This window comes from Heterodontus francisci, chromosome 1, assembly GCF_036365525.1.
Source record: "Heterodontus francisci isolate sHetFra1 chromosome 1, sHetFra1.hap1, whole genome shotgun sequence".
Lineage (NCBI taxonomy): Eukaryota > Metazoa > Chordata > Chondrichthyes > Heterodontiformes > Heterodontidae > Heterodontus > Heterodontus francisci.
In genome coordinates this window covers 283,931,422-283,952,209 of record NC_090371.1, presented here as the reverse complement: position 1 = coordinate 283,952,209, position 20,788 = coordinate 283,931,422, and the positions used below count along the sequence as shown (strand labels likewise).

Below are 20,788 nucleotides of genomic sequence, written 5' to 3'. Positions count from 1 at the left end.
CAACCCTCTGGGGTAGAGAATTCCAAAGATTCACAACCCTTTGAGTGTAGTAATTTCTCCATCTCAGTTCTAAATGATCGGCCTCTTTTCCTGAGATTGTGTCCCTGTGTTTTAGATTCCCTAGCCAGTGGAAACAATCTCTGTGTCTACCCTATCAAGCCCCTTTAGAATCTTATGTGTTTCAATGAGGTTGTCTCTCATTCTAAACTCCAGAGAATACAGGCCCAACTTATTTAGCCTCTCATCATAGGACAACTCCGTCATCCCAGGGACCAATCTAGTGAACATTCGCTGTACCACCTCCAATGCAAATATATCTTTTCTTAAATGTGGAGAGCAAAACTGCACACAGCAGTCCAGATGTGGTCTCACCAAAACCCTGTACAATTATAGCAACAATTCCTTATTCCTGTACTCCAATCCCCTTGCAATAAAGGCAAACATGCCATTTGCCTTCCTAATTGCTTGCAGTACCTGCATGCTAATTTTTTGTGTTCCTTGTACAAACACACCCAAGTCTCTTTCAACATTGACACTTGCAAGTTTCACATCTTTTAAAAAATATTCTGCTTTTCTATTATGACCGAAGTGCATAACTTCACACTTCCTTACATTATACTCCATCTGCCATCTTCTTGTCCACTCACTTAACCAGTCTATATCTCTTTGCAGCCTCTCTGTGTCCTCCCCACAGCTTACCTTTCCATCTACCTTTGTATCATCAGCAAACTTAGATACATTGCTCTCTGTCTCTTCTAAGTCATCAATATAGATTGTAAATAGCTGAGGCCCCAGCACTGATCCTTGCGGCACCCCACTATGTACTGCCCGCCAACTTGAAAGTGCCCCATTTATGCCCACTTGTTGCTTCCTGCCTTATCTTGCCAATTAGCCTCCTTTGTTTCACTTTATTGAATGCCTTTTGGAAATCCAGGTATACGACATCTACTGGTTCCCCTTTATCTACCCTACTGGTTACATCCTCAAAAAACTCTAAAATTTGTCAAGAAGGATTTTCCTTTAGTAACACCATGTTTATTTGTTCTAATCATACTGTGCCTTTCTAAGTGCATTGTTAATACTTCCTTAATAATAGATTCCAGCATTTTCCCAATGACTAATGTTAGGCTAACTGGCCTGTAGTTCCCTGCTTTCTTGAAAATCAGTGTAACATTTGCCAACTTCCAAACTGATGGGACTGTTACTGAATCTAAGGAATTTTGGAAAATCATAACAAGCTCATCCACTATCTCTGTAGCTATCTCTTTTAGGATGTAGGCCATCAGGTCCTGAAGATTTGTCAGATTTTAGTTCCTTAAGTTTCTCCAATACTTTTTCTCTGCTGATATGAATTTTCTTAATATCCTCACTGTTTTTAGCCCCTAGGTTATTGTCTATCTCTGGTATAGAACTTGTCTGTCTTCACAGTATAAGACACAAAATATTTGTTCAATGTCTCAGCCATTTCCTCATTCCCCAGGCTAATATCTCCTGTCTCTGCTTCTAAGGGACCAATGTTTACTTTAGCTACTCTCTTCCTTTTGATATACCTATAAAAGCTCTTACAATCTGTTTTTATGCTACTGGCTAGTTTACTCTCATTATATTTTGTCCTTTTTTATCAACTTTTTGGTGGCCCCTTGCTAGTTTCTAAAACACTCCCAATCCGCAGGCTTGCTACTCTTTTTGCAACATTGTAAGCCTTTTCTTTTAATCTAATGCTATCCTTAACTTTCTGAGTGAGCTATGGATGGGTCTTTCTGGCTGAGATTTTGCTTTTCAAAGGAATGTATTTTTGTTGAACATTTTGAATTGTTCCTTTAAAGGTTTCCCACTTTCATTTACTGCCATACCTTTTAGTCTATTTACCCAATTTACCTTAGCCAGTTCTCTCCTCATGCATACATAATTGGCTTTATTTAAGTTTAAGATTCTTGTTTCCCCCAGATCCCTCCATTGTGTAATCAAGCATTCCTTTCACTATGTCCTTCCTCCCCTCCTTTAGACTCGTCCGTGTCTCCTGACTCTTCTACCCTGAGCTTTTTGGGTCTCTCCTCTCTTCTCTCCCATCTCCTCCACCTCATCCCCGCTCCTTGAGGCACCCATTCTTCCTCAGTCTAGCATGTATGGCCTGATCCTCTGTGGCGAGTAACTCAATGGAGCAGAAATGGAACCATATCACGTTTTGCGGTGCTACTCAAGTAGTTGGTATTGCTTTTGGTGAGGAATCTTGCCTGCCTAAATTTAAAATTTCTTGAGAGGCAGCAGCCTGGCATTCCTGAAGGTTATTTGTACAACAACCCCCCCCCCACCACTTAACTTTTTGGGAATACTTAGACGTCTGCATGTGTAGCATTCAAAGCATGACCATTTAGAAGCTTTGTTACTCTTGTCTGTGTTGAAATGCATGCCTAAGTTTGTTGATCTCCTTAAGTCAGTCTTTTTTTAATCTTTCACGGGATGTGGCGTCGCTGGGTAGGCCAGCATTTATTGTCCATCCCTAATTGCCCTTGAGAAGGTTGTGGTGAACCGCCGCCTTGTAGTGCTGTTAGGAAGGGAGTTCCAGGATTTTGACCCAACGACAGTGAAGGAATGGCGATATAGTTCCATGTCAGGGTAACGTGTGCCTTAAAGGGGAGCTTGCAAGTGATGGTGTTCCCATGCATCTGCTGCCCTTGTCCTTCTGGGTGGTAGAGATCACAGGTTTGGAAGGTACTGTTGAAGGAGCCTTGGTGAGCTGCTGCAGTGTATCTTGTAGACAGTACACACTGCTGCCACTGTGTGTTGGTGGTGGGAGTGAATGTTGAAGGTGGTGGATGGGATGCCAATCAAGCGGGCTGCTTTGTTCTGGATGGTGTTGAGCTTCTTAAGTGTTGTTGGAGCTGCACCCATCTAGGCAAGTGGAGAGTATTCCAGCACGCTCCTGACTTGTGCCTTGTAGATGATGGACAAGTATTGGGAAGTCAGGAGGTGAGTTACTCGCTGCAGAATTCCCAGCTCTGACCTGCTCCTTAGCCACAGTACTAATACGGCTGGTCCAGTTCAAGTTTATGGTCACTGGTGACCCCCCCAGGATGTTGATAGTGGGGGATTCAGCAATGATAATGTCATTGAATGTCATGGGGAGACAGTTGGATTCTCTTGTTGGAAATGGTCATTGCCTGGCACTTGTGTGGCACGAATGTAACTTGCCACTTATCAGCCCAAGCCTGAATGTTATCTGCATTTTTCAGAATCTGAAGAGGAGGTAGAGGAAGAACCAGAAGAACGTCAACTGTCTCCTGAACCTGTACAAGAAAATACCAATAATACATATTATGAGGCTCACGCTGTCAGGTAAATATCGAAGCTTGTAAGTTCATGGTGTAAGAACGGTGACTACAGTTGAAGGCAACAATGAAAATTAGATGCAAAATACTGCAGATGTTGGAAATCTGAAATAAAAACAATACTGGAAATACTCAGTCGGACTGGCAGCATTGGTGGAGAAAGACACAGTTAACGTTTCAAGTCGACACTCCATCAGTTCCAATGAAAGGTCATTGACCTCAGACGATTTCAAGTAAAATTTGATTATTTGCTTTCTAAAGCTTATTGCTGGAATGGTTCAAATTCTTTTCAGGTGTTTATGGTCCATCTTTGCAATCATTCATTTTTTGTAAACATTGTGGAAAGGATTTGGGGATACAGTCTCAGGATAAGGGGTTGATCATTTAGGACTGAGATGAGAATGTTTTTTTCAGACTGTTGTGAATATCTGGGGGTTGTGGTTGCTCCATCATTGAGTATAATTAAGGCTGAGATAGATAAGATTTTTCATCTCAGGGAATCGAGGGATCTGGGGAGCGGGCAGGAAAGTGAAGTTGAGGTAGATGATCAGCCGTGATCATATTGAATGATGGAGCAGGCTCGAGGGGCCTTATGGTCTACTCATACTCCTATTTCTTATGTTCTTAGGATGATTTTTGCAAGCGTCTTTGGTGTCTGTGGTCAGTGTTGGCCACTGATGCTCCAAATGACTAACTGCACAGCACGATGAAAACCCACCACTTCCTTAAACATTTCTGGCCTACTGAATCAGTCTAGTGTACAACATTCTTGTATTATGCCACGTTATAGTCCCTCTACTTTTTTAAAAATTGGTTCAAGGGATGTTGGCATCTGCTGCCCTTGTTCTAGTTGGTAGAGGTCATGGGTTTGGAAAGTGCTGTTGAAGGAGGCTTGATCAGTTGCTGCAGTGCATCTTACAGAAAGTATACACTGCAGCTAAGGTGTGCCGGTGGTGGATGGGATGCTAATCAAGTGGGCTGCTTTGTCCTGGATGGTGTCGAGCTTTTTGAGTGTTGTTGAAACTGCGCTCATCCAGGCAAGTGGGACGAGGAACAGACGAATGACTTTGGTTTGTAGGTTGCACCCACGACTTAGTGCTAAAGGATATCTTGACCATGCAATGGCAATGTAAGTCATATTGGTTGCTGTTGTTGGACCCAATTTTTCAATAAAATAACCTTTAACCAGGCAGTAGCACTGTTGCTTCAAATGCTGTTTGTAGAAATTAATTGTGAGCTAGTTTTTGTAAGTTAACATTATTTAATTACACCGGCTGAGTTGCCATCGAAAAAGCAGCTTTGTTACATTATGGTTCCATTTTATTCAGTCTTTATACTAATTTTTCAGTATTATCACAAAGCAAAGTGATTTTTGCTGAATATTTTTGTGTATGCTGCCTCATAAAACACATTTGTAGATATTGATGCTCCTGTGAGAGTGCTGGGGTAAGGGCACACATGCAGGATATTTTGAGTTTCTTCTAAATAGATTTTCGGCAAGCTGGTCTTGGAATGTATCTAGATTTTACCTTTGTGTTTTTATTTCAAGTAATGGTGTGGAGGAAGCCCTTGAGGAGCCAGCTCCTGAGGCTGAGCCTGAGCCTGAATCAAAAACTGAGGAGATAAAACCTGAACCTGAACTGGCGGAGAAGAATGTGGAAGAGTTGGAGGAGAAGGCACCGTCTCCGGCCCCAGTGGAGCCAGTTTCTCAAGCACAGGAGGCTCCCAAGGTTAATATCAGTCATTCTCGTTGTATAGGTTACTCTTAGTGGCAGGTGTAACTTTTTACCTTTTATCTTGTAAATCATTGACTAATTTAAAAACATAAGTGCATTTCAAATAAGACATAGACTTTGTATGTAGACAGGACTGCAAAAAGTGATGTAAGTGGTATGGATTGGTAAATTGGTAAACTAACTGGATGTTAATATTAAATCATAGTTACTAAAGGTTAAAACTGAATGGTAAGTTGTAGAAGTTTTAATTTGACCGTAACAGTTATGAAGTAGACATGTTAAATGCAATTGCCCTATATAATTAGCATTAATAAGGTGCCAGACTACAAGCTTACCCTATTTAAAGGCTCAGGAACTTTTTTATATTTGAGGGAATGCTTTATTTCTTGATAGTAGCATAGGTATGTGTTGCATTCTCTGCAGGCTTTCTCCTGGGCCTCAGTGACAAGTAAAAATCTGCCTCCTAGTGGTACTGTTTCTTCCTCTGGAATTCCTCCCCATGTTGTTAAAGCACCACCCTCACAGGTAATCTGTGAATGGACTTGCATATATATAAAAATTAATTCAAATTGCTTTTCTTCAAAAGAAAAGCTTAGATATTCTGTCTGTTTTTCAATTTGGATTAGGTAACTATTAAATAAAAACTGCTAGCATAGATATTTGTGTTAGTTATTGTTAGTGCATACCCTTGATAAAGTAATATTATCAGTCAATTAGTAGAGGGAGACTGCTTTTGTTTTAGGCAGGAAACTGTTAATACCAGTCATCGCGAAGTAAAATGTGAATGAAACGTGTATTCGGTTTGTTAGTTGTTGCATTGATCCAATGTAGCAACTTCACTTTTTTTCTTCTTCCTCCACTTAAAATTCCAGCCAAGAGCTGAAGCTAAAACTGAACCCCAGGCACAGCCCCCACGGCCTCGTGACCAGCGCCCCCGGGAGAGGCTGGGTTTAGTGCCTCGAGGACCTAGAACAGGTGAGCTGGTGTATTTGAGACATGTTGGATTTTATTCAAAACCTGTAAGGAGTAAAAGTGGAGAGGATTTACAAGGATTGCAAGAACTGAGAGATTGTAACTATCAGGAAAGATTGAACAGGCTGGGGCTCTTTTCTTTAAAGGGTTTGATAGGGTCAGCGAAGATATTTCCACTTGTGGGGGAGACCAAAACTAGGGGTCATAAATATAAGAGAGTCAGTAATAAATCCAATAGGGAATTCAGGACAAACATCTTTGCCCACAGGAACTCTCCACCATATGGAGTGGTTGAGACGAATAATATAGATGCATTTAATGGGAAGCTGGATACGTACATGAGGGAGAAAGGAATAGTAGACTATGATAGGATTAGTTGAAATAAGGTGGGAGGAGGCTCATGTGGAGCAGAGTTACCAGCATGGATCTTTTGGGCTTAATGGCCAGTTGCTGTGCTGTAAATCTTATGTAAATAAATGACAAGCAAAGGACGTAGAAAACTGATAGGGACTGGTGGATGTGTTGGCCACCTTTTCATTTGCGTTTAAGTTCAGCCCTAACAGATGTGATGAAAGTCTCCTCTGTCTCCTAGCTGCAGCGTGACCTGAGTTGCACAGTCTCAATGCAGTACCTGGGTAGCATAAACGTACCTCTGATTTTGGCATTAAGTTGGCAATCTTGCTTGAGAGAGAGAGAAAGTTAAAGAAAACATTAATTATCTGTTTGTACAGCTATGAATGTTGCTTGTAGACAAATTTAAAATGCAAAACCTCTGAGTTTTAAAATCATATCCAGAGGATGTCTTTTGTGTTGCAGGTCGAGGAGATATTGAATCGAATGAGGTTGAGAACCGGAGAATCATTCGTTACCCGGATAGTCACCAGCTCTTTGTTGGCAACTTGCCCCATGACATTGATGAAAATGAACTGAAAGACTTCTTCATGGGTGAGTAGTTAGTGGGAATAACTGTAGTCTAATTTGGAACTGTCTGAAGTCTTAACTGAGTAATCCTTTACAGAGTATTGAGTCCATGGATAGATTATCCTATTATATAGTAACGTGGCAATCTGAATCCATCAACCTTTAATAGAGCAGCGGTGTGCTGCAGCTTCACGTTTGCACATATTTGGCTGTTTATCCTACTGCAGTTTGTGACATTTTTTGCATCATAACCCCAGCTCCTGAACTCTCCAAAATCTCACGAATGGCCTCCAAATCAATTAGCATACTGGACCTGCTAGTACACATTATATATTCATTTTTGGATGGGGGGGGGGTGGGGGACAACCAATATTGAAGATAGGTGTCACCTGACCTGGCCATGTCATGTTTATGGCTGTCCGTCAGACAAATTGAAAGCAAGGCGATTAATACGCTCACTAGTGCACAGGAGAAGAGAATATTGAACCAGATTAATTTGTCCACAGCCTGCTGAGTTGAGATTCTCTCTTCCAAAAATTAAAATTGTCGCGCAGTATTTGTCTGACTGTCTGCTTCTCAAGCCTGCTAAAGTACATATTATGGCTAGCCTTGTTACTGCATTTGGCAGTTTAAATCTATTTCTTCTGTTTTTGCACTGCCCAGGTTTTGGCAATGTGGTTGAACTCCGTATTAATACAAAAAGCAGCGGGGGAAAGCTGCCCAACTTTGGGTTTGTGGTGTTTGATGATCCAGATCCTGTCCAGAGAATCTTGAGTGCCAAGGTAACATTTAAACAAGCAAACTTGCATTTCTGTGGTGCCTTTCACAACCTCGGGATGTCCCAATGCACTTTAGAGCCACTGAGATACCTTTGGAGTGTAGTTGTTGTTAAAATGTAGGAAATGTGGCATCCATTTTGCACCCAGCAAGCTCCCACAAACAGCAATATTAGTAAATGAGGCACATGGGCTTCAGCTAAGAACTACAGTTTTCATATGGTTAAATAAAAAGAAAGACTTGCATTTGTAATACAACCTCAGGACTTCTCAAAGCACTTTACAGTCAGTGAAGTACTTTTGAAGTGTTGTCACTGTTGAAATGTAGGAAACGCAGCAGACATTTTGCACTAACTCTCACAAACAGCAATGTGATTATAAACGCAGATTATCTTTCCATTTGTGATGTTGCTTGAGGGATAAATATTGACAGCAGCAACTTGTGAGAACTATTGTCCTCTTTCTTGATTAGTGTCATAGGATCTTTCATATGTACCTAAAAAGCCAGGTGGGAACTCAGTTTAACATCTCATCTGAAAGATGGCACTTCCAACAGTGTAGCACTCCCTTAGTACTGCACTTGGAGTGTCAGCCTGGATTACGGGCTGAAGTCTCTGGAGTGGAGAATTGACCCTATGTCCTTCTGACTTTGAGGCGCAATTGCTACCTACTGAGCCATGGCTGACACTTAACTGAAACAATGCCATCATCTCAAAAAAAAAAAAAAAAATTTTTAAACTTGAATGTACTTTCCATCTGGCAACTTGCTAAAACTGCAATCTCTGTCCACAGCCAGTCATGTTCCGAGGTGAGGTCCGCTTAAACGTGGAGGAGAAGAAAACCCGAGCTGTCCGCGAAGGCGAGCGTAGAGGCGGAGATGACCGCAGGGACAACCGCCGCAACGACAGAGGCTCTGGTCCACGCGGCATGATTGGCGGTGGGATGATGCGGGACCGTGACTCCAGGGGACCTCCACCCAGAGGTGGCATGGCACAAAAGCTGGGTCCTGGACCTGGGAGGGGTGGATTGCCCGGTGAAGGTCGGTTTGCTGGACCCCGTCGCTAAACGCCACCACTCCTGATATCTCGCTGGTGACACCATACTCTTCGTTTTCTCTCTTTTTATTTTGCGTTATTGTTAATTTTGGCTTTGGAATGTGACACAGCCTGTTTTTTCATCTTTTTGTGAAAACAAGCCTTCTTTTTACCAGTTACATCAAAGTGATCATTCTCCCTATTTTTGGAACAGGATTTAAGCAAAAAAACCATTGTATAAGGACTTGGGGAAAAACACAAAACAAAAGGCTTTGATTTAATTGGAACCCATTTTAAAGGTCTGAAGATTCACCCATTTAGAAAAAAAAACACAACCTCGGGCCTTTGGTGCAACTTGGCTGCTTTATTTCTTAAATGTGTCAAGTTTCTGCCCAATTCTATTGAGGAAACCAAATTGGTGCAATTGGAGAAGCTTGCCTTGATATTTTTCTTTTTAGAAATACTTGGCTCAAGAACTTGCGTTCATGCACTCATCATAATGCACTAATGGGTACTCTTTAAGCGTCATTCGCCATGGCAACTGCAGGAGGAGACGGGTGAAAATCCAGCTACTGTCCACTTCGACAGGGAAGGATGACTGACCAGATGTGGGCTTTGAATCTTATATACTTGCTGTGACCAACACATTTTCCCGCATCTGTAAACCTTAATGGACAATGAAACAGTTTCAGATGGAGATGGATTTTTTTTCTCGAACTAAAAATTGAAATACAGAAGCAATTGTGAACTCATTAACAGCCCTGAACTCGAGTTTGGTGGCACGTTCTCTAGTTTTTCTATCTACCCCACTGCAATACAGGGATGCCTCGCTGCTCGACACCAATTTACTTCCCCTTGAGCTGTGCAGTTATGAATGTGCAGCGAAAAATCATAGCTAAACTTTACTGTTTTAGTTCTTTCAACGTGTAAAGAGCATGATGGTGCCTTCTATTAATACGTCATTCCAGTCTTGCTGGCAACTCTTCTACGGATTGTACTAACTGCTGCGTTGTACAAAGCCAAACAGCTGTAAAACCTTACGGAATCACTAGTGTGTTGACAAAATGCAAAGATGTGAAAAGCTGCAGCATCCTTGCTCGGGGGTGGGGCAGGGAGAAACAGAATACTGAAGCAAGAAGAAAATTGCACAATTCCCATTCACTTTTCCGAGCTTTTTTTTTGTACCATTCCTGAAACCTGGTGGTTGTTTTTGCATGTTTGTGTTTTACATTGGGAAATTAGGTATTTAAAATCAAAACCCATTATTGTTACTTTCATGAAAAATATGCAGAGAGTATGGTCATGCATATACTTTAACTGTAGGAATGGTTATTCAAAGATGTGTGCTCATCTATATGATTTTGATCTAGTCTATATAAAGCATAACCTTGAGGGAAAGCTACATTATGCGAAGATTAAAACAGATTGCTGCATGTTCTTTTCAAAAAAGCTTAAGAAAAGAAACAGTTCAGGCAATGTAAAGGATACTGCAGCTTTCAATCCAGAATCAGCAGCTTTTTGTGCTCCAATTTGTACCTAAACGACAGCTTAAGAAGGAGCACAGATGTGTTGATATAATCCGTGTAAGCATGGTGCAGGTGGAAAGCTGCTGATTGTGATGAGGAATGTCATTAAGTCACAGCTTCTAGCAACGATACACATTTATCAGTAGTGCAGTGATTTGTTTACATGCACAGCTAGAGGCTGTCACCTGTTGACTGTTCAGCAATACTGGCAGACACACACGGTGAAGTTTACTTGTTTCTACCTGTTGATGGAAAGGATAATTGTGTCTGTTAGTTTTGATTTTTGTTTGAAAATTTCTGAGGTCTTCCTTGTTTTGATGGTAGTCTTGCACTATTTCTCAAATTCTGGGAAACATTAGTAGTTTTATTGTTTTCAATTTTGCTTAAACTTTTATTTTCCCTACTATCTACTTCAGATCTATTAATGTGGCCTGGAAATATTGTACTTGAAGTTTCCATCGGGCAAGGAAGGGTTATGTGTCTCTTTTCTCCACCTGCCCCAGCCCCTCTCTTTTCCCCCCACCCACCCCCACCTCAAATCTTACTTGAAACCCTCGCCCTGGACATAGAACTTGGTTTCAGTATCATTTGCACAAGTTCATTGCCAAGCAGTTTACCAGAGTTTCGCAGATTTCTGCTGTGCTAATTGCTACACCTCACCAGCATTGAACTTCAGTTTCACTTCAAACCACTTCTGGGACTGAAGACCATTCCCAGAAAGTGCTTGCATACAAGTTGAGTTAACTTGAGAAAAGCAGATGAGCCATCCTTCGATCTGGCTTGCTTCTCACTGTCTTTAAGTATTGATCAAACAAACAAAACAAAAAAAAAAGAATCTGGTAACATCAGAATGTGGTGACTTACTGGTGATTTGTTCACTGAATTTAATTGTGTGCTCTAGTCCTGTTTCCCCATTCCCTAGAATAGTCGATAATACCCCTAAAGCAAAGTTAGTAGACATTTTCCACTAAGAGTGTTATTGCTGGGTGGCACTAGATGCTGGTATATGTTACTGTACTGGAGCAATATCATTCCATTCTTGCCAATGGGATGGGCTTTTACCACCTTGGCTTCTAAGGGTATTATAGATAATGGTTTTCCATCTTAAGCTGATATGTTTGGCCATCTTATGCTGTTAGAGCATAGTAGTAGTTACACATGTTGCAGGTGGCAAGCCTTCATTTTTGATTTTCATTTTTGAATGTGTTGGACTAAACATACAATAAACTACTGATGTCTGAAGCATTCAAATTTGTTTTCAGTTTTGTAATTCCTGTGTCATGTTTTCAGAATTTGCATCTTTCACATCCTCAGGATGTTCTATCAGCCGATGAACTCTGATCCCTCCCCCCACATAGGTGAACAGACTAAATTTGAGGTTCAGCAAAGATCCCGCAAACATGAATGTTTCTAGTGATGGTGATTGAGGGTTTAAATGCTTGGACGATACGAAGCAGGAGTAGGCCATATGGCCCTTCGGGTCTGCTCCATAAAATCATGGCTGATCTGATCTTGGCCTCAACTCCACTTTCCTGCCTGTTCCCCATAACCCTTGACTCCCCTATAGCTCAGACCAGGACACTGAGAGAAGTCCCTACCCTTTGCAAAGGCTGCAAGAATTTTTATGTCCAGCGGAATAGTCAGGTGGAGACTTGGTTTAACATCCCATCTGAAAGATGGTACCTCTGACTGTGCAGCTCTCTCCCAGTGTTGCACTAGTGTCCATTTAGATTTACATGCTTAAGACCTGGAATGGGGCTTCTGACTGTGGTGAGAATGTGACTATTGAGCCAAACTGTAACTGAAATGTTTCGTTTGCGGGACAGCCAAATCTGGGTAGATATTTACAGTAAAATGTTTATAATATAAATCCTTTCATACAAATAATAGTCAAGAGTCAGCATTTGAAGTATTTCCAAAAACCTTGTGGCACCGGATTCCAGTATATATTTGTAATCGCAATCCTCCGTGTTCATTTTTACTGTGTCGCAGGGTATTGATTGAATGGTTGGCTGGCTAGGAAGGATAGAGGAGAAAAAAATCTGGAACCTTTTAAGAGGCAATTGAATACAGTGATTGAGGGTGGGGGCTATTGATTTCTGTGGATATATCACCTGAAAGGCTTCCTTCTATCAATTTTTCAAAATAGATAATTGTGCAGAAAGATTAAACTAGAAGTGTGTTCAGTTAATCTTCAGTCGAGATTGGAAACTCCAATTGCAGAACTTGTATGCAGACGTGCCAGTCAGTTTGTTTCTTGTGTATTATGGATTGAACCTTTTTTAAAAAAATAATGTGCCTAGTTTCATAAACTGTTGCATAAGCATTTACTTATTCCTATTAAGAATCTAGTAATTCTTTATCTTGAACATCTTTGCTCCCTCCCTCTTGTATTTCAAATGGGCCAATTGTCCACTGTTTTGGGTATAAAGTTAGCTTGAGCTCTTTGTTAAAACAAAGTCCTTTTTTATTGCATTCAGTGCTTTTAATAGTAAACGGTATCAGTACTTGATGAATTCTGTACCTGGTAAAATTAATTGCAAGTGTACAGAGAACAGTTGACTGTATTGAGCACAATTCATGTATAAAGTTGCTGCAGACTTGATGCTAATGAGATTGGAGTTAGCAATCATCATCGAGTTTGCCTCCATGGACTCAAATGTCAAGGTTGATCTAATTGAATTGTGGAAGAGTCTCAAGGGGCTGAATGGCCTCCACCTGGTTCCTATGCTTCCCCCCACACACACACACACACCTCCAAATTCACTCAATATACACCAGTCTCACCATAGTTAATGGCTTTTAATTTTTTTTTATTCGTTCCTGTGATGTGGGCGTTGCTGGCTAGGCCAGCGTTTATTGCCCATCTCTAATTGCTCTTTAGAAGGTGGTGGTGTGTTGCCTTTTTGAAGCGCTGCAGTCCATGTGGGTTAACACCCAGAATTTAGACGTTGTGCCTTTTTTGTCTTCTCTCTCAATTCTTAAGTACCGTAAGGTAGAAAACCTCCCTCATGTTAATGTTTTCTAGAATATTTGATTACTGCCTTGAGTTTTGGCCATCATTCCATACCCAAGCATTGCTAATCATTTGCATCTTTCACAAGCTGATTAACTTGTATTTCTGGTGAGTGGAGATTACAAAAGCAAACTCCCTTCACAAAGCTGCAGTCTAGATTCCTGCAATAGAGCCAAACTATGGAGCATAGTTTGGAATCCCCTCTCTCTCTCTCCTGCATCAGAACACTCCTTAAAACCTACCTTTTTGACCAAGCTTTTGGTCATCTGACCTAATATCTATCCTCATGGGTCAGTGTCAAATTTTGTTTGATAATGCTCCTGTGAAATCTTGGGATGTTTTTCTACATTAAAGGCGTTATACAGATGCAAGTTGTTCTGGTGCAATAGTCAGGAGTCATGTTCCTCAGTTCTATTTGACTGGTCACACACCAAAGTATGAATGCCCCACTCCCTTCCATTATGTTTTTGTGTGATGTCATGTTGGCAGGAACAGATATGACTGCTACTCCCCACGAAATATTTCTCCAGCTTTGACGCTTCTGAGTATAATTTTCTTGACTCCCATGCCCAGTTCCTGCAGCTATTAAAATATAACTCTAACCTTTTTAAAAGCACGTTTTCATGATTAGAACTGGGCTCATTACATGTGCAAACTCAGCAGGTGGATTTGAATTTTGAAAGGATTTCAGTCCAAGAATTCTTTAAAAATGGAAAGATTTGCTTCTCTCTGGCTCCGACTAGCCACATTTAAAAAAAAAATTAAAAATCTTCCGCTCTGTTATGCTGTTATCCTAGAAATTCAAGGAAATTATTTGTCCTTTATATATAAAACAGATGAACCATGATGAGTGCATTTTTTTTGATACTTGAAAGGAGCTTGGAGAGATGAGTTCATTAAGAGCCATTCCACTTGTACAATGGCCATTTCTTGGGCATCCCTTGGTAAGGTCTCAGTGAGCATTTGCCAAGGACAGCATTTTTGGAAGATCTTGGGAGCCGGGTGTTGGAGCTCCTCAGCAAATTAAATTCTGTATTACTTTGGCCCCAACAATGTGTGAAATAAAAATCTACCTGACTGAAGGAAGCTTAAATGACTTACCCTGTAGACTCACCGTTAATTCAGAGATGAATATCCTTGATACACCTGCTCCCTCAGAATCCTCATTTCAGGCTTTACTGTTGAATTTTGGGCTGTATTTATTATGCGGTTTGTTGGTTCAGCTTATGCTATTGTGCAGAATCTGTGGACTTAGAAGATGTAGTATGATGGAGATGGCGCTATTTTGATGGGTTACAGGAATAGGGACCTGCATAGTCACAAAACTTTGAAAACGGTAAAGCAGTTGAGAAGGCGGTTAAGAAAGCGTATGGTATATTTGGTTTTGTAAATAGGGACATTGAATACAAAACAGTCATGCTAAACATTTTGTTACGGCCAAGTGGTGGGAGATGGGTTATTCCCACTGTTCGACTCCCGCCCACCGCACTGCAGCAAGTGTGTTTGTATTAGAGTTTAACCCCTTGGTGTTTTATTTTTCAAATGACCAGACAGCGACAGGTTTTCGTGTAGTATTGAAAAACAGAAAGTCAATTGTTTATTGATCAATACACCTTATCCCGAAAATGTCGCACTGCATCCACTCTCACATTTGCACGCGCGCACACACACACACACACACACACACACAAGAAGAAATAGGTAGAGAAGGAAAAGAGGAAGGTTTTTTTTTTAAGAGAGGAAGAAAGGTAACAATAAACCTGAATTTTCTGCAGACTCAAGTTCTAGATGGTTGCAGGCCTGTGATGATTGTAGATTTCTCGATTGAAGGTTCTGTTGAAGATGGTGGGTCACTTCCAGCTTTCTCTGCTGTACAATGTAGATGTTGGATTTTTTTTTCAGCAGGGCATGTGCTTTCTGCCTTGCTGGAATGGCAGCTGTTACAAGTAGCTTCACATTCTGGGTTAGCCTCTCTCTGGCTGTCTTTTTTAAAGGTAAAACAGAGAAACATAGATAATAGGAGTAGGCCATTCGAGCCTGCTCCGCCATTCATTATGATCATGGCTGATCATCCAACTCAGTAACCTGTTCCCGCTTTCCCCCCATATCCTTTAATCCCTTTCGCCCCAAGAGCTATATCTAACTCCTTGAAAACATACAATGTTTTAGCCTCAACTGCTTTCTGTGGTAGTGAATTCCACAGGCTGACCACTCTCGGTGAAGAAATTTCTCCTCATCTCAGTCCTGAAAGGTTTACCCCGTATCCTTAGACTATGACCCCTGGTTCTTGACTCCCCACCATCGGGAACATCCTTCCTGCATCTACCCTGTCAAGTCCTGTTAGAATTTTATAGGTTTCTATGAGATCTTCCCTCACTCTTCTGAATTCCAGCGAATATAATCCTAACTGACTCAATCTCTCCTCATACGTCAGTCCCGCCATCCCAGGAGTCATTCTGGTAAATCTTCACTGCACTCCCTCCATAGCAAGAACATCCTTCCTCAGATAAGGAGACCAAAACTGTACACAATATTCCAGGTGTGGCCTCACCATGGCCCTGTATAATTGCAGTAAGATGTCCTTGCTCCTGTACTCGAATCCTCTCGCTATGAAGGCCAACATACCATTTGCCTTTTTTACTGCCTGTTGGACCTGCATGCTTACTTTCAGCGACTGGTGTGTGAGAACACCCAGGTCTCGTTGCATATTCCCCTCTCTCAATTTATAGCCATTCGATAATAATCTGCCTTCCTGTTTTTGCTACCAAAGTGGATAACCTCACATTAATCCACATTATACTGCATCTGCCATGCATTAGCCCACTCACTCAACTTGTTCAAATCACCCTGAAGCTTCTCTGCATCCTCCTCACAACTCACCCTCCCACACAGTTTTGTGTAATCTGCAAATTTGGAGATATTACATTTAATTCCCTCATCTAAATTATTAATGCATATTGTGAATAGTTGGGGTCCTAGCACTGATCCCTGCGGTACCCCACTAGTCACTGCCTGCCATTCAGAAAAAGACCCATTTATCCCTACTCTTTGTTTCCTGTCTGCCAACCAATTTTCTATCCATCGCAATACACTACCCCCAATCCCATGCGCTTTAATTTTACACATTGACCTTTGATATGAGACTTTGTCGAAAACCTTCTGAAAGTCCAAATAAACCACATCCACTGGCTCCCCCTCATCAACTCTACTATTGCATCCTCGTAGAATTCTAGTAGATTTGTTAAGCATGATTTCCCTTCCGTAAATCCATGCTGACTGCCAGATTCTACCACTGTTCTCCAAGTGCTCTGCTATAAAATCTTTGATAATGGACTCTAGAATTTTCCCCACTACTGACGTCAGGTTGACTGATGTATAATTCCCTGTTTTCTCTCCACCTCCCTTTTAAAATAGTGGGGTTACATTAGCTACCCTCCAATCTGTAGGAACTGTTCCAGAGTCTATAGAATCTTGGAAGATAACCAACAATGCATCCACTATTTCTTGGGCCACTTCCTTAAGTACTCTGGGATGCATACCATCAGGCCTTGGGGATTTATCGGCCTTCAATCCCATCAATTTCCCCAACACCATTTCTTTACTAATACTGATTTCCTTCCGTTCCGAAGAAGGGTCACTGACCCGAAACATTAACTCTGCTTTTTCCACAGATGTTGCCAGACCTGCTGAGTGATTCCAGCATTTCTTGTTTTTATTTCAGATTTCCAGCATCCGCAGTATTTTGCTTTTATTCCTTCAGTTCCTCCCTCTCACTAAACCCTGTGTTCCCCAAGATTTATGGTATGTTATTTGTGTCCTCCTTTGTGAAGACAGATCCAAAGTATGCATTTAGTTGGTCAGCCATTTCTTTATTCCCATAAAAAATTCCCCTGTTTCTGACTTGTCTTCACCAATCTTTTTCTCTATAGAAACATTTACAGCCACTTCTCACCTGTTAGGAGGCACGCTGGGTCTCTCCCCCATGGTGATCACACAATGGCCCAGGACATGGCTACTTCACACCTCCTTTGTTTTAGAAGACGACATTCAATTCTGGAATGTTTTTAGGATAGGTGAAAGATGGGTTTCATTAACACCTTTTGGCTTTGAAGATTTATCCTTTGTCAGACTGTTTCGATACACAAACACGATACACATACACATGGGCGGCACAGTGGCGCAGTGGTTAGCAGCGCAGCCTCACAGCTCCAGCGACCCCGGTTCAATTCTGGGTACTGCCTGCGTGGGTTTCCTCCGGGTGCTCCGGTTTCCTGCCACATGCCAAAGACTTGCAGGTTGATAAGTTAATTGGCCATTATAAATTGCCCCTAGTATAGGTAGGTGGTAGGGAAATATAGGGACAGGTGGGGATGTGGTAGGAATGTGGGATTAGTGTAGGATTAGTATAAATGGGTGGTTGATGGTCGGCACAGACTCGTTGGGCCGAAGGGCCTGTTTCAGTGCTGTATCTCTAAACTAAACTAAACAAAAGGCTAATCCCCTTTTTCTGCAGTTGCCATTTTGAACCATTGTTCACTTTTCAAAATAAAGATTAATTTTTTAAAGACAAAGTGCATTTTTTCATAACTCTTCAGAGTTAGTCTGTGAATCTTGTATCATCGCACTTCTAATGTGTGTGAAACAATTTACAAATCTTTGGTTAGCTCTCGACAGGAGTGTTGTGTCCAGTTCTGGGCACTAGACTATGTGGGCTACGCAATGGTTAGCACCGCTGCCTCACAGCTCCAGGGACCCGGGTTCGATTCTGGGTACTGCCTGTGTGGAGTTTGCAAGTTCTCCCTGTGACCGCGTGGGTTTTTGGCGTGTGCTCCGGTTTCCTCCCACAGCCAAAGACTTGCAGGTTGATAGGTAAATTGGCCATTATAAATTGCCCCTAGTGTAGGTTGGGATTACTGCAGGGTTAGTATAAATGGGTGGTTGTTGGTCGGCACAGACCCGGTGGGCGGAATGGCCTGTTTCAGTGCTGTATCTCTAAATAAAAAACTTAGAAAAAGAAGGATGTCAAGGCCCTGGAGATGGAGAGATTTATCAAGATGGTGGCAGGAATGAGGCACATCGTTTATGTGGAGAGATTGGAGAAGCTGGGATTGTTCTCCTTAAATAAAAGGTTATGGGGAAACCTAATAAATGTATTCAAAATTGAGGGGTTTAAATAGAGCAAGTAGGGAGAAACTGTTCCCTCTGGCAAGTGGGTCAGTAACCAGAGGTCATAGATTTAAAATAATTGGCAAAAGAACTAGAGGGGAGATGAGAATTTTTTTCACACACAGGGTTGTTAAGATCTACCTGAATGTGTGGTGGAAACAGATTCCATAGAAATGTTAAAAAGGCAATTGGACATGTGCTTGAAGAGGACTAATTTGCTGGGTTATGGGGAAAAAGCTGGGGAATGAGACTAACTTGGATATTCTTTCAAAGAGCCAGCACAGATAAGATGGCCTGAATGGCCTCCTCCTGTGCTGTAAGGTTTGAGATTCTGTATTATTATGTGGCTGTGCCTAGTGACATCAACAAAATAAAAGTGCATAACATGACTTGCTCAGAACTATCCCAGCTTGGCTTGGTGTGTGTGAGATGCCTGCTATTCAAAGAATGAAGATATTTCATTGTAGGTCGTTATTATTGATAGTTTGATTTTGATGCTACAATGTCCAAAAAAAAAATGTACACACAATTAGTGTTAAACACCCCAGAGAATTAAGGATGTTAATTACAGTGGTGGTAAGACAAGAGAGGTAAGTACTCTTTAGAAAGTGACAGTGGATATTTAACATTCATTGCCTTGGTACTGCTCTGAAGTGTCAGCTTGTTCTGTGCTTATATTTATTATTCCCCATTTTAAAATGTTCCTCCGTCTTTGTTTCTAGTTAAGTATTTCCCAAACTCTCCTAAGTTTTTAAGACACAGAAAATATTTTGGACATCAAGTCTTGTTGCTATAATTGAGCACAAAATGTATTATTGGAAGTTTTACTGAGTTCTGACACCCAACACCGAGGTCGAATGCCAGAGCAGTGGTTACATTTTCCACTTTTTAAATGACCACTGTTGATGTTCACTAAGAACTGTAGCCTAGCAACCCAGTAATTATAGAGTAACTATGCTGTACTTTCCAGACTTCCAGTAAGAACTGCAGTGACTAAGATTGCTTTCAGGAAGGCAAGAACCATCTGATTTTCAGCAAGTGTACTGTGAATTTTGTTTTCAGAGCAGAACAATCATCATTTAAAACCCATTCTCCCAGTTATCTGATTACAATACAGCATCCTTGTTATATGGAATATGCAACAAAGCAACAGACTCTTTGGCCCACCCGGTCTAGGCCAGTTTTTATCCTCCACATGAGCCTCCTCCCAATGTACTCCATCCCACCCCATCAGTATAACCTTCCATTCCTTTCTCCTTCGTGTATTTATTTATCTTCCCTTCAAATGTACTTCTGCTATTTGCCTCAACCACTCCCTGTGGTAGCAAGATCCACATTCTCACCACTCTCTGGGTATAGAAGTTTCTCCTGAATTCCCTATGCATTTATTAGTGACTGTCTTATATCTATGCACCCCCCACCGCCCCCTTCCAGTTTTGGTCTTCTCCCACAAGTGGAAACATCTCGACATCGACCCTATCAAACCCCATCATCATTTTAAAGACATCTATCAGGTTACCTCTCAATTATCTCTTTTCTACAGAAAAGAGCCCGAGCTGAATTTTTACTGATAGTTCAAACCTCTCAGTCTCGTGTCACCTTTGTAAATTATCTTTGCACCTTCTCCAGTGCCTCTATATTTTTCTAAGACAACCAGCACTGTGCAGTTTCCCCAAGTGTAGTCTAACCAAGATTCGGTATTTTTTAAAAATAATTGAATCCCTGCAGTTCATTTCCTGAACGCAGACATTATTTACTGGGATGGACAGAAATAGTCATTACAAAATTACAGTAAAAGCAAAATACTGCGGATGCTGGAAATCTGAAATAAATCTGACCTCATCTCCTCTGGAGATCTTCCCTCTACAGCTTCCAACCTCATAGTCCCGCAACGCCTGACAGCCCGTTTCTACCTCCTTCCCAAAATTAACAAACAGGACTGTCCCGGCAGACCCATTGTTTCAGCCTGCACCTGCCCCGCTGAACTTATTTCTTCCTACCTTGACTCTATCTTTTCTCCCCTGGTCCAGTCTCTTCCCACCTACATCCGTGACTCTTCTGATGCCATACGTCATTTTGACAATTTCCAGTTTCCTGGCCCTAACTGCCGCCACCTCACAATGGACATCTAATCTCTGTATACCTCCATCCTCCACCAGGATGGTTTGAGGGCTCTCTGCTTCTTCCTTGAACAGAGGCCCAACCAGTCCCCATTCACCACCACCCTCCTCCGCCTGGCTGAACGTGTTTTCACATTGAACAACTTCTCCTTCAACTCCAATCACTTCCTTCAAGTAAAAGGTGTCGCTATG

General features: G+C 41.5%; 1 protein-coding gene across 2 annotated transcripts in view; it reads left to right on the top strand.

The window, feature by feature from the left end:
- LOC137377349 (ras GTPase-activating protein-binding protein 2-like) overlaps positions 1-11,545 on the top strand; it is a 28,198-nt gene extending 16,653 nt beyond the window's left edge. The window contains exons 6-12 of one of the 2 annotated variants that reach the window (XM_068046933.1): positions 3,234-3,336; positions 4,879-5,059; positions 5,489-5,590; positions 5,938-6,040; positions 6,854-6,982; positions 7,622-7,740; positions 8,527-11,545. In XM_068046933.1, coding sequence (XP_067903034.1) covers positions 3,234-3,336; positions 4,879-5,059; positions 5,489-5,590; positions 5,938-6,040; positions 6,854-6,982; positions 7,622-7,740; positions 8,527-8,799 — 1,010 coding nt within the window. In that variant the 3' untranslated portion in view covers positions 8,800-11,545. The remainder of the gene's footprint in view (positions 1-3,233; positions 3,337-4,878; positions 5,060-5,488; positions 5,591-5,937; positions 6,041-6,853; positions 6,983-7,621; positions 7,741-8,526) is intronic. The other variant, XM_068046944.1, reaches the window with a different exon arrangement.
- The last annotated feature ends 9,243 nt before the right edge of the window (positions 11,546-20,788 follow it).